At 36.5% G+C, this 14,258-nt stretch overlaps 1 protein-coding gene across 1 annotated transcript in view; it reads right to left on the minus strand.

The window, feature by feature from the left end:
• Positions 1–5,098: 5,098 nt before the first annotated feature.
• LOC113069072 (disrupted in renal carcinoma protein 2-like) overlaps positions 5,099–14,258 on the minus strand; it is a 29,636-nt gene continuing 20,476 nt past the window's right edge. Inside the window, exons 6-8 of the mRNA XM_026242047.1 lie at positions 12,339–12,406; positions 7,738–7,865; positions 5,099–5,313 (exon numbers count right to left, since the gene is read on the minus strand). Of these exons, the coding sequence (XP_026097832.1) occupies positions 5,114–5,313; positions 7,738–7,865; positions 12,339–12,406 (396 nt within the window). The 3' untranslated portion in view covers positions 5,099–5,113. The remainder of the gene's footprint in view (positions 5,314–7,737; positions 7,866–12,338; positions 12,407–14,258) is intronic.

A 14,258-nucleotide genomic window follows, 5' to 3' on the forward strand; every position in this document is an offset into this window, starting at 1 on the left:
AAATTCGTGGGCACGGTTTGTTTAATCCGTGGCACGATTGTTGCGTATAAATCGACGAGTGAACAGTTTATGAATTCGTGAGTACGGTTTAATAACTGAGGGGACGGATTGCAAAACCGTCGCCACGGATTGCTTTTTTTTCTCCTACAGTGACGTCCCGGGCTCCGTATACGGACATCACCGCAGCGAATGGTGCATTTACGTTATAGCCGCGGATATGAGACCTTACTCTGTAGTGGAAAACGCAGGTTTTAAGAACATGCTTAATGTAATTGAGCCCCATTACAATATTCCTTCACGAGCCCATTTCAGACAGACCGTAATTCCTGCTTTGTTCCAAAAAACATAAGCCCAAATAGAGAACCAACTGAGTAAAAACACACTCAATATAAAGAGTTATAGAGTTCCATATAAAAAGAGTTACATCTTTGTATTTGTTCATAACCACTACAACAATATTACATTTAATTTTTAAAAAAAAATTTATAAGGAGCTATTTTTGTTTTATACAGTATGCTGCTAAGAAAACACCATAGAAGATGGGTAAAGAATAGCTCCATCATTGTTCAATGTAAAAAAAAACACATACTTTGTTAGTTTAATAAATAAAACATTTTTTAAAAAATCAAGGAAATTTATCTGCCAATTTTTTCTTTTTGCTGTATCTAAAACGTACCGAACCGTACCGAACCGAACCGTGACATCAGTGTATTGAACCGAACCGAACCGTGAATTTTGTGAACCGTTACACCCCTAATATATATATATATATATATATATATATAATATATATATATATACATACATACATACATACATACATACATACATACATACATACATACATACATACATACATACATACATACATACATACATACATATATATATATATATATATATATATATATATATATATATATATACACACACACATTTAAGAAATAGGTTTACATATTAAAGATATTTATGTACTGTAAACACCTGTATAATATTATGTAAACAAAGTATTTTATTTTGGATGCGATTAATAGGGAAATAGGCATGTCCAATTAATATTTGTATACATATATTATATTTTTATACACACGACACAAACCACACACACACACCACATCACCAAAATATCCAATAATAAACCATATGGTACAATATATTTTACCCTAGTAAAATGAACCAGGTCAGTTTTTAACTCGAGGGTTAAGCGTGGTGTGAAAAGCTAGGGAACTTGATTTTATTGAGGGTTTACCTTTCACGGGATCAGAATATTTTGCATGAAATCAAATGCCTGCAAAAAAGATGTTAGAGCAGGAAGTGCTCCACTCTGGGTCTCTACTAAAAGGTTTTCTGGACCTTTATATTTTATTATTGCCATTTGACATAAGGGCCACCCTCAGACACTAGGTGACATGGCTTTTACTAAGCCACACAATCAAAAAGGCTGAATGTTCAATCTTAACCAGCTATTCACATGCTTTCAGATTAAGGGTGAATGAACCAGCCTTGCCAATTTAAATGGCCGGCTGGGAAGGACAGCAACGGTAACTCAGTGAAGCACATCCCTTTCACTCTCATTTTTAAAGTGAATACAAAGAAAGGTAAGACATTTGTGAATGTATCATTGGTCACAGGCAGGAGCGATTCCTGAAGCACATGCAATTCAACCTGGGTTGGCTAAAAAAGAGCATCTGAAAAAAAAAAAAGAACATCTCTGAGGCTCAATATAGAAGGAAACAGCCGATTTTCAGTGCACACCGAAAACCCAATCTACACCATAGTTCAGATCTATATTGGCAACTGAATGGGAAAAAAACTTGATAATTACAGAGGGTAAACAACAGAACTCGGTCTCAATAAGGATTCAAGGGTCTTCTAACAAAGAGAGAGAAAGACACCACGATGCATTATGGACCACTCAACAGTTTATGGTCGGAAGGATTTGAAAAATGTTTTTAAAAAGAAGACTCATGCATTTATTTGATCAAAAATACAGCAAAACAGTAATATTATGAAATAATATAAATATTACTACAACTTAAAATATCTTTTTCTATTTTAATATATTTTTTTTCCTGTGATGGATGAAAGCTGAATTTTCAGCAGCCATTACTCCATTCCTTCAGAGATCATTCTTACTATACTGTTTTGCTTCTCACAAAACTTTTCAATTGATGTTCAGTCTTGTGCTGCTTAATATGTTTTGTGGAAACCACAATACATTTATGTTTAGGATTCTTTTGATGAACAGCTTAAAAGAACAGCGATTATTAAAAACAATGTTTGTGTATCTATTAGTGCATCTTTGAGGAATAAAAGCATTCATTTCTTTGAAAAAAGTCTTACTGACCCAAACTCTTGAATGTCAGTGTTACTTAATAGGGAATGTGTTTTGGTCTTCATGATTAAAAAGATGAGTCAAAGCTTTCCCTAAGTGCCCTTGAGGTGAAAGTATGCTTTGGTTTTACGTCTTTTGCATTTGCATAATTTGTGCTTTTGCCTTGAATTGACTGCACTAACTTTTGGATCTACTAGATAGAAACACTCACAGTTAAGGACGGTCCTTCCAAGAACTAGCAAATGAGCATGGAAAATCTCAATGCAGACAGCAGAATAGGAAAGCAAAAACTACATCAATGGCTGTGCAAAGGGTTCAATTACTTATGTTATGTGAGAGATCGTTATATATCTACATAAAGTGTTATTGGTTTCCTTGGTGTCAAATTTAAGTGAAACTGCACCTTTAAGAGGTGGATTTTTGTGCAGTTTAGTTAACAGAGAGCTTATTATGTCGAGAAGGGCTTTCTGCCAGTGGAAGCAGCGAGAGGTTGCAGGATGGTTCTGATGAAACAAACAGAAATCCATCCATCATCTCTTCAGCACCAAACTCACCGGTTGGCCTAAACAGAAACAAAGTGTTCAAAACTCAATAGCAATGCCAACGCAATAACCATCTATATATAGAGACCTCATTGTTTGGACGTTATTTTCAGCTGTGGCACGGTGTTGGCGGGCCACTGCTGCTCTGACAGCCACACAAAGGCAGAACGAATCTCATAGCTTCATTTGGGACCGATAACCCAATCAGATTTGAAAGGATGAGCCAGTTAAGCTCACTCATCTCAATTTAATCTTCTCCAGAGGATCAGCAGGAAGACTGAGGAGTTTTCGCAGCCTGGGAGCCATCCAGCAACCTGCCTGCTCATAAAACAGACACCCGTCAGCCGGTCAGTCAAGGCCAATGACAGAATGGGGATATGAGTGTATCCCAGCTGGGATCTGGACTTGATGGCGGTCAGTGCGAACAGGGGTTGACAGCTCTATAATTTATAACATATGCTAATTTCTGAAGAAAATGTGAATGGTGCTTGACTGCACCCACAAGTGATGTGGGTGGTTTGCCAGGCATAGCTATGAAGTTTTAGAGATGCTCTAGGTTTTATTCTACGATGTTCTTAGTGTTTGTTAGGTGGTTGCTAAATGTTTCAAGTAAAAGAATAAAATACATTTTTTATTGCATTCTGGTTTTTATATTTGCCTCAGGTTTAAAACACGTCTATGGGATTTTTTTTTTCACCTATTTTATTTTCCTATTATCATATTACAAGTACAATTTTACCCCCCAATAAATAAATAAATCAGTAAGAGAATAAATTAATGACTAAACAAAATAAGAATAAAGCAATTAAAGTCTGCTATTAGGACTTTTAATATTAGGATGTCATAAACTCCCTTTTCTCATTACTCTAATGCATAAAAACAGAGCTTAACTTTTTTTTTTATTAGGGGTCTAACGGTACAAAAACATTATGGTTCAGCTTGGTTTTGACATCGCGTTTGGTATGGTTTTGGTAAAGCAGAAAAAAAAAAAAAAAATTATACATAGCTTCTTCTTTAAATAAATTCAATTACAATTACATTTTCCTTAGGGACAAAAATCTACGTCAGCTTCTCCTCTAAACTATAGGCAACCCTTTTACATTACTACAGAGCCCAAACTTTACAGAGCCCAAACAACTTTAAAAATTAACACAAATGAAATAAAACTGTATGCAAATGTAAATTGCACATAATGTAGTTTTTAAATTAACTTCTAAATTGTACAATTTCTATTTGCTGTTGAAATATAATAATTTACACCGCGGCTGTCAACTTGTTCCACAAAAATGTATATAAACATACATTAAATAATTAAGACCTCACTAACAGGTAAAGTAAAATATAATGAGCATACAGTATGACATTTCTCAAAATGCTCCCCTCTAGACTTCATTTCTCTAGCAAATAATGAGCTGTAGACACTGACTTGCCCGAGGTAAATGAAATGCGATGTGACATTTTGTTTACAAGCTATTTTAATGATGTCTTTCTGCGGTTGAATCACTGACTGAGCGATTACATGAGGTGTGATTTGTTCATTCATGTTTATTTCACGTTAGAACTAGTAGTAAAGAGGAAGGGATGATCGCGCTGACTTGGGCTCCACGCTGCCGTTAAAACTGAGGCTTCTATACAACGATCTCTCACGCCATATCAAAGAGCACCAAAACAACATTAATTGTTAGAATTTCCTTAAAAAAAATTAGAATGATTTCTTTGTTACAAGTGCATACCAAACCAAAAGACCCGCACCGGAATACACATATCATTACACCCCTAGAATTTATATTACTTTATTTATTTATTACTATATTTAAGTATGTTACTTATGTTTATATATATGTTATGCATGTCTGATGTAGGCACATTAAAACGTAATGCCTCGTGATATGCTGTTTTTGAATGGAAAACACATACAGTGTTGTCCACAAACAGCAAGAGCTAGAATTAAAACCATCATGGACTGCCTGTCAATCCAGTGACACCATGAATATTCAGCTTGAAGCTACTATTTACACTGCAAGATAGGGCAGGTGAGTCAGATCTCCCTGCACATTTTTCATTTGAACATCCCTAACACTGAAAGTTAATCATCATTCAGAAGGACAATGACATTGGGACAATGTCCCTTTGTCCTAAGTGTAAATCCATATCTATTCCACGTTGTCCCTGTTTGTTTAGGCTGATGGAAAATCTTAGTTTTCTTTGCTGTAAACCCTGTCCTGTCTGTCAAGAGTTAAAATATCAAGATACCTGTAAAGTAAAAGGTGAGGCAAAACAGCAAAAGTCCAGTGAAGAGGTTGCTGAGGAAGGTGACCACTCCGCAGGTGATGCCCTCAGGAACAGGGTAAACCGTCTCAATGAACAGCTCCAAGAAGATGGGCACACTGCTGTTGATGAAGATACCCACCAGGATGCAGGAGGTGTAGAGAGTGGCTAAGGGAGCAAAGAGAGAGAGAGAGGGCTGTATCTCAAATACATTTCTAGGATACCTCCTTTACACAGAAAAGAAAGACAACCTTACAAATTAATATTTAAGGGGGAAAAGCTTTCTAACTCAATTTTCCTGTGCTGGCAAACCCTATTTCAGCGGATATGACTCTAATCGACTAAGAAAACACTGTTACACTTCATTCTTAAGTAATGATTATTATGAGCTGTTAGTACTAGAAAAAGCTTTCTTTTTATCTTAGCACAGCTCAGAGTTTAATGAAGTGTGGAAATTGCATTAATATATATATTTTTTTGCAAATGTTGGAAAGACAATGTTTTTCAGTATTATAACATTCATTTCCAAAATTACATTTCATTGGAAAAAAATAATTGCCAAAAAGAAACACCCTGCTTTAGAAACTCCCGAGTCTATTATCATTTTAAATGATGAGAAGCTGATCCATGTGTGAATGTGCAGTTGTGTGTTAACAGAACATCGCAGACTGGTTCTAACCGGGGCAGAGAGATAAATGGACAGCCCCGATGCACAACAGGAAGAGGACGAGCACATCAGAGTCTCTGGTTTGAGAAACAGATCCCTCAGCTGTGTCATTGAAAGTAAAGGGGAAACACTAGTTTCAAAAATGGGCTAATACATTAATAAATAAAAGACTTAAAAGATTTAACATTTGAATTGTGGGTACCTATGTGAAAAAGACTTTAAAACCTAAGGTGAATGTTGCATTAAAATATCACCTTAAATACTGCAATTATTTAAAATTAGTCATTTGAAACATTAAAATTGCTTTAATGTACACTAGTGTTAAAAATTTAAGGTTCAGTAACTTTTTTTTAATATTTTTGAAAGATGTCTCTTATTCTCATTAAGGTTGCATATATTTGATCAAAAATACATGTAAGTAAATAAGTGATGGCAAAGCTGAATTTTCAGCACCCCTTACTCCAGTCTCCAGTGGCACATGATCCTTCAGGAATCATTCTAATATGATGATTTGTGGCTCAAGAATTTCTTATTATAATTTCATAAATTTGTATGTTGATTACAGTTCAATATTAATATTTCCATTTTTTGTGTATACCATGATAAATTTTTCAGAATTCTTTGAGCATAAAGTTCAAAAGAACAGTATTTATAAGAAAAACAAATCTTTTGAAACATAAATGTTTTAACTGTCACTTTTAATCAATTTAATGTATCCATAATGTATGCATTATTTCCCAATTTAAGTACAAGTAGTGTAATTTTTCTTTTTAACCAATTTAATGTTCCCATGGTGAATAACAGCATCAAATGCTTTCAAAAACATAAAAAGTTCATAATGATTCCCAACTTTTAAATGTAATTTAGTTGTAACCACAAATCCAGAAAAAATGTCTTCCATATATGTGGTAATCATGGTATAAGTGACAGAACTAACAAAGGCACCAAACAGTCAAGGTAGTAAAGTGGCCACAATGGCAATCACTGTCAGTTATTCCTTACATAACGTTATATAATGAATATTTTTATTTGAATAATATTTACACAATTCAGATAAAAGACAAATCTATTTCAAATTGCACTGCAACCCACTGAACTGATGCAATAAAGCATGAAGACTCTTTACGTGTGTTCTAGGAACACTTGCACTGACATTTACAATCAAATGGGTTTATTCAAGCATGAAGTGTTGCTTCTAAGCAACAGCATGTCTCGTTGAAAATCATTCCGAGAAATCTTACAGGTCACAGTGACTGGAAGAGAAGCAAAATTACCTCATCACTGTGCAAAAAACACCCACATTTGGCTCATGACGGGAGTAAATTTGATGTAAAGAAAGACTGGTATCCATGTGGTAACTATTGTATAAGTGAAGGAAATGGCAATGGGCCTTTTAAATTAAATGGACATGGTAGGCGAAGGTCCACTGTCAATTATTCCTTGCATAATGATTCCAGCCAGAATAGGTTCTGATGAATTGATGTTGCCACAACATAGCCTTCTGTTCATTAGCATGAGAGATGAATTGCGAGAGGCATGGAAAGCCACGGATGGCAATGGGACACGTGTGAGTGATAAAATCTTGCCAGATGGAGTGAAGGCCCATGAGTCTAAGAGCTCTGTCTGCCAGGAATTCTGGGAGACAGCAGACAAAAAAAGTCAGGTGCCAAGCATAAAATGATTATTGATGGTAATATTTGAGCTGGCTGATCTATAGGGCATATGTTTGATTCAGGCCGGCTTCTCTAGAGACCCACTCCCTTTTCCCCTTCACTGATCTGGGCTTAATGAGTTCCTCTGGCTCCCTCTTACCGATACAATTGCAGCTTGCCTATGCCAGCACTTGCCTACCAGACTCCCTGCGGGGCGACAGTTTTGTGGATGTGCACAAGGCAGAACATACTGCCATTTTCAGCACAGTATACCTTGAGTGGAGGGGAGGTGAGTAAGCCTGGTCAGGCAGGTGAGAGTGAACCAGGTGGCCGCCAAGGATGCTCCGGCAAACATCAGCACCAAAATTAGTTTCAGCATTCCTCGAATATAGTCAGCAAACCTGAGGGCAAAAACAGAAGACAAAAGAAAAGAGGAGGAGGAGGAGAAGAGAAACTTGAATCTCGAGTCATAGCTCAAAGGTGACAGAACAAGACAAAAAAAAAAAAAAAAAAAACTACAGAGGCAGGCAGGCAAATTACAGGCAGGCGCAGGTGAAACTTTTTCACAGATGTTATTTTTGGCACCCACGTCAGAGACGCATGCGGAAAATCTTGTCCCTCAAAGACTTGACTACTGGAGATGACTCAAAACAAATTCTTACAGTCTTGTAAATTTGATCCGCACTAACTTTATCATTTCTGACAAAGTTCCCCACACCGTTTCCTCTCATCAAGCACATTTTAGCTCATCTAACATGATGGAGATACATGGCAATATCTCTAGGGCATGTTCTTCATCACCTTTCTTCACAACAGAGATGAAAGCCATTATAAAAATGTTAGCTGTTATTTGGTTGCAAGACTCATCATTAATAATGGCTTATGGGCTTTTAATGCATTTTAAAGTAATTATTAACCTCAAAATGAAAGTTCTGTCCTAATTTACTCACCCTCATGTTTGAGTTTCTATATTTGGTGAACACTAATGGAAAAAGTTATTAAGTTATTAACAAAGTTATGAACAGTACTGGGTAGTAACTGATTATATGTAATTGTAATTGGATTATTTTACATTTTAAAATACTTGCAATCAGACTACAGTTTTTCATTGATTACATACTATTCACATGGATATATGACAGGCAGATAAACAGGTATACGATTTAATTTTTATGAATTTTTAATATTTTGACTTTTGTCATTTAAAGAATTTTTGTTTTATTAAAGTATTAAATTGTTATGATTTAATTAATTATTAGTTTTCCATTAACAAACCCCCTCGGTTCTTTCACAAACCCCCATTTGGGGAACTTTGACGTAATATAATATTTGATGCTCTTCATGTTTTAAAAATAACTAAAGTAATATATTTTATTTCTCTTTGTATTTTTATATCAGTATTTTACAAGATTATCTTATTTAAATCAATGTGATAAACAAGTTAGGTCAAAGTAATCTAAAAGTAATCAAAAAGTAGTCTGATTACATTACCTAAAAAGTGCAATATAATGGATTGCATTACTTAAATTTTTGTCATGTAATTAGGAATCAATAATGCACTACAATTTGCATGTAATCTACCCAGCACTGGCCCTGACTAGAGGAAGTCAGGCTTAAAAAAAACAAAAAACAAAAAAACTACAAAAAGCACCATAAAAGTATAATAAAAATGGTCCATATGACTTAAGTTACATTGTTTGAGGAAAAGACAGAAATGTATGTAAATATTTACAGATCTTCCATGTATGATAAGTCAATAGGTTATATATACATATAAGATGTATACTTTTTCAATACATTTATGCTGTTTTTTTGGGAGTTTGACAGTTGATTCCATTCACATTTATTGTATAGAAAACAGAGGATAGACCAATCTTCAAAATTTCCCATTTAGTGTTCCATAAAAGAAATCATGTCAAACGTTTGGACAGCATTAATAATGAACAGAATTTTTATTTTTGGGTGATCCATCCCTTTACATTTTAAGCATTAACTTTAATTGGCTGTCGATCACGCTTTCTTGACCACACAACACCTTCTACGTTGAAAAAGCAATGTCACCCCTACCTCCCGACTGCTGTCTGACAATTAAAGTCTGGTGGTTTGTCAGGCATCCCAGTGTTTGCCCAACTGCTCAGCATACCTCACACCACAAACCGTTAATTGACCTGCGGAGACAGCCTCTTATGATTCACCCGTCTTGTATAACTCCACCGTAACGGTGAACGAGGACGAATCTTTGACGAGGACTTGCGGCTATTATATCCGCCTCTAGAATCGCATCAATTAGAATGTGCAGCTATCACCCCTGCAGCTCAATTTTAATGCATCCATTTTTCTAAAGCATGGACTTGACCCAAAGGGCTGAGCTCTGCGGCGAAGAGCTGGTGGCGTATAATAACTCATGTTAACGCATTTGCAGCACGATTCATGGCACAGGGAGGGCGCTGGACCCTGTAACTCACAGGGGCCAATTAACAAGAGATCACTCGCCAAACGACCACTAATAGGACCAGGTTGGCTTGGAGACTTAGTGGGGCATCTGTTGCTTCTCCCTGCAACCGGTCCCAAATGAACAGCCGAAGTGAGAAAAAGCAAATGAGTAAAAGTGCCAAAGCAACAGGTGTGATGTGCATTCTTTAATTAGCTTTATGAATCCCCATTCGGGTTGAAGCTCACAACTCATTTGAATAACACACACAACTAAGGCAGATCACAGGTTTTCATTGATGTTTTAACCCTCTTTGTCCCTCCCTAGCTTAACGGCATTTCGAGTACTAACCCAAAATGCAATGCAGCAATATAACAATTGATTAAATGCCTAATTAAAAGGTTTTCAAAATGCAGAACCTGGCTGGATGTGCTGATTGGGGCCCTTCTGCAAACATTTAGTCATCAGGGATAGACAAATCTCTTGTTTGTTTTTTTAGCAGACAACAGTTTGCTCTTTCTCTCTTCTCTACACCAGTGTCTTAATCAGTCTGTGCGACGTGACTATTTCATTAGCATTTTCACCCACTGTTCATAACAAAAGCTGATTTTAATAAATTAGCAGGAAGAGGATAAATTAGCTTTGGGACCTGGGAGGATCCAAAACAGCCTGGAGGGAAAGAAAAGCCTAACAGAGACAAAATAAATGTGTAGGAATGACCTGAAAAGTATGACAAGTTTGACACTGGTTTATATGAGATTTTTTTTTCTTTTTTTTTTAAACATAGAAAGTTTCCAGCACCGTCAGCATTCTACCATTTTGGTCATGAAACTTTAATAATTAGGCCTAAAACACTGTTGTGACAAGTATAAATATATAAAAAAAACATTTTCTTCTGTAGTTTGCATTTTCTCTCCTCAGGAAGTTTTTCTTTCTGTCAGTGGCTCGGTACACAAACTGTGCCTGGCGTGGGTTATATCATGAATATGCATTATTTTATTTGACGTTTGCCCTAATTGATTTGCTGTGAAGTGGAAGTTGGTAGCCACTGTAGGATGAAAACCTGCCATTCAGCCCACTCCTATAGAGAACCAGTGCTGGTCTCAAAAAAAGTAATAACTACCAGCTGTCTACATTTTTTCCTGCGCACGACTGTCAAACAAAACCAAAAAATATAATGATTATCCCCCCAAAAAGTGTGGGGGACTAATTTGATAATTTATAAAAGAAGGGCGACAGTTCAAAAATACATCTTTTTGAAACTGACTAGTTAGTGTGCTGCCTGAATGACTAGTTAGTCTTTAGTTAGCCTTGCATCATTGCACTGAATTGAAGTTGTGTCTTTCAAACACTAATCAGACACTTTTCTTACGGCTTTCTATTTTTGACCTTATTAGTACAGGACAGTCTAAAGGAGACAGGAAGGGAAGTGGGAGAGAGAGGGGGGCAGGATCGGGAAAGGTCCTCGATCCGGGATTCGAACTTTGGACGCCTGTAGCACATTGTGAGAGTGACCGCTCTGATTGGCTGTTCTGCTTAGTGAACGAGTGCACAACTGGAAAAACAGAAGTGTCGCAAGTAAGCAAATGAAAAGCAAGCAAAATATACCCACACCTATACTATCGCTCGTGGAGAGACTTTAAAGATTCAGAGAAAACATTTAATTCCTAGAAAGAAATTGCAACGAAGCTTGGTGTCGACGACCCGGCGTTATGCAAATGGCAAGTGACGCAAGTATCACATACATGTGTTTCAAATAAATGTTACACCATAGGCTTACTGCTGCTTTTGATGTTCTTTCAATAAGCAAATCAAAGGGTATACAGTAAATGAAATGCCAAACGAATATACAATAATTAACCTGTTTTTATCAAAAGTAAATCAGGACACCACATAAAATATAAAAAAGTATAACAGTTTAATAAAATAATTAAACACTAATAAAATAAAGAAACTGACTGACTGGTTGTGTTGTAACACAGAACAAAACATGCAGATCAACAATTCAAACAGGGAGTTCAATGATTTTTGTTGAGAAATGTTTTTTTAAAAGGTAGTCAAATTGTTACAAAAGCGATGCTTTGATGGCTGTTACTGCGGTGCTTTAAAGAGGATGAATTTAGAGAGAGATTTAGCATGCTGACAGTCCCAACAGTTATAACACACTGTCAGCATGCTAAACTGCTTCCTAAGAAGTTAAAAAAAATCTCTAAATTCAGCCACTTAAAAGCTCCACTGCTAAAAAAACTGCACAATTTGACCTTACTAAACTAAGCCAATAAACCTGAGACTTGGTTTCTTTGAGAAGGAAGGCATGCTGATGTGTGACTAATGTTTTAGGCTCTGCTGCTTTTGGTTTTCACATCACTGGACAATACATGTAAAGCAAATGCTAATGTATGACAACACCACCATCATTTCTCATGCATGGGCCATTACTCACCTCGCCATGGCCACACCAAACACACAGCCTCCAACTATGGACCAGAACCCGATCCAGCCTGCGTCCACCTGTGAGAGCAGAGAAAGGTGCGATCAGTTGAGATTATTCGCTGCTTGTAATGCTGGACATCACTTGTGGAGCAGCTAGATGGATAGTGAGCCAGGGGCATCTGCAGTGTCGATCAGAGAGAAGAATAAACTGCCAGACATCATGCTGTCCACGAACATGCCTATGATGAACAGTCTGGTTCAACAGCAGACTTCATAAAACAGATGGTCTATATCAGGCATGGCTGAGGTCAACCACCGTATTGATAAGAGCAGGGAGAACAAAACAGGTTTCTCTATGAGAACTAAATCAAATGTTGTTTAAACTTAGTATCTGTTTTTTTGACACACTGCGGTCCAAAAGTTTTGGGTTGGTATTTTGTTTTATGTTTATGAAAGAAGTCTCTCATGCTTACCAAGGCTGCATTTCTTTGATTGAAAATACAATTAGAAAATAATATTGAAAATAGAAAATAATACATGAAATATTATATATAAAAAAAAAGTTAGAGACAAACTCTGAAGTTGGCTTGAGAAAGCCAGGCAAGAATTGGGGGCTCTAGACAGTCTCAGAAAAATATTTGTAGGACTCTCATTTTTCATGATATCTTTTTCAGATTTGAAATAGAAACTCGTGAGACATGTGGCTTTCAACCCATTAATTTTCTAGATTGCTCCAGGATTAATTTCATGTATGTCTATATCAAATAAAAAATATTTTTTAAGTGTGGTAAAAGAAAATTCAAGGCACTTCAGTGTCTATAACTTGTAATTTTTTTGATCATTATCAAATCTGGTTGATAAAAAGTAAAGCCCAAAGGGTCTTCTTTCCAAAGACCCAAAATTATGTCTGTAACACACTGAAGTAGGAAACTGTTACAATTATAAGTTAGGTGGAGCACTTTCAGCTGCGAGTCCCATAATGGGGGGGGGGGTGCTGGCAAACAGGTTTAAAGTAGTTTGGATTAAAATATTAATGTCTAAATGCTTGAAAGGAAATACAGTCTATTAGAATAACAGATAGAAAAAACAGTAAAGTTGGTCAAATCTGGAAAGGTCTTTGAGCCGGGACCCGAACTCGGGACGCCTAAAGCACAACAGAATTAAATGTTGGCACACTGCCCACGAGGCCATCGGCGCCAACCTATTTTCACATATTTTATTATCATTAACATTATCAACTATTTTATCATTTCACTTTTGATCAGTTAACTGCATCCTTGCTGAAAAATAAATAAGTCTAACACTGACTTACTGATTTTATAGATAGAAGGACGGATGGAAGGATGGATAGATACATGCAATTTTAAAACGTATTTACAAAAACAACTTAACTGTGAGCGAGATAATGGCTTTACAACCAATTTATTTTTGTCTTCTCAGCCAACAAAAAAACTTTCTAAAACACATTGGAAAAGCAAACACAAATGCCTCTTGTCCACTCGGATCACAGAAATTGAATAAACTGCTCTATAACATACCACATAAGTAGAATAACAATTGCGGCTGGAAAAGCATTGGTCTTTGATTTGGCTGATTTGATAACTAGGGATGCTAACAGAGGGATTAGAAAAGCTGGCTCTTTCTGGGCATCAGACTCAATTCCCTAGGGGTGGGGATGGCTGGCTATGCTCTCCAGCACCAGGAACCACATCTCTCACTCACTGCACAGGAAAGCACCTTCAGCAAAACTCTGATCCAACAACAGAACATTTCCTTAAGGTCCTTCCAACCTGCGGCTATCAGGATGTACAACTCTACCCTGAGTTGAATCTCATGATGTCTTTGGGTGGATTGTAATATCACTATTTAGAGAACCTTGGGCTCATAAATATAACTTTGCTCATTGTTAGATAATCTTCCTAGGCCAGAG

The sequence above is a fragment of the Carassius auratus genome, unplaced genomic scaffold, assembly GCF_003368295.1.
Source record: "Carassius auratus strain Wakin unplaced genomic scaffold, ASM336829v1 scaf_tig00000749, whole genome shotgun sequence".
NCBI classification, from domain to species: domain Eukaryota; kingdom Metazoa; phylum Chordata; class Actinopteri; order Cypriniformes; family Cyprinidae; genus Carassius; species Carassius auratus.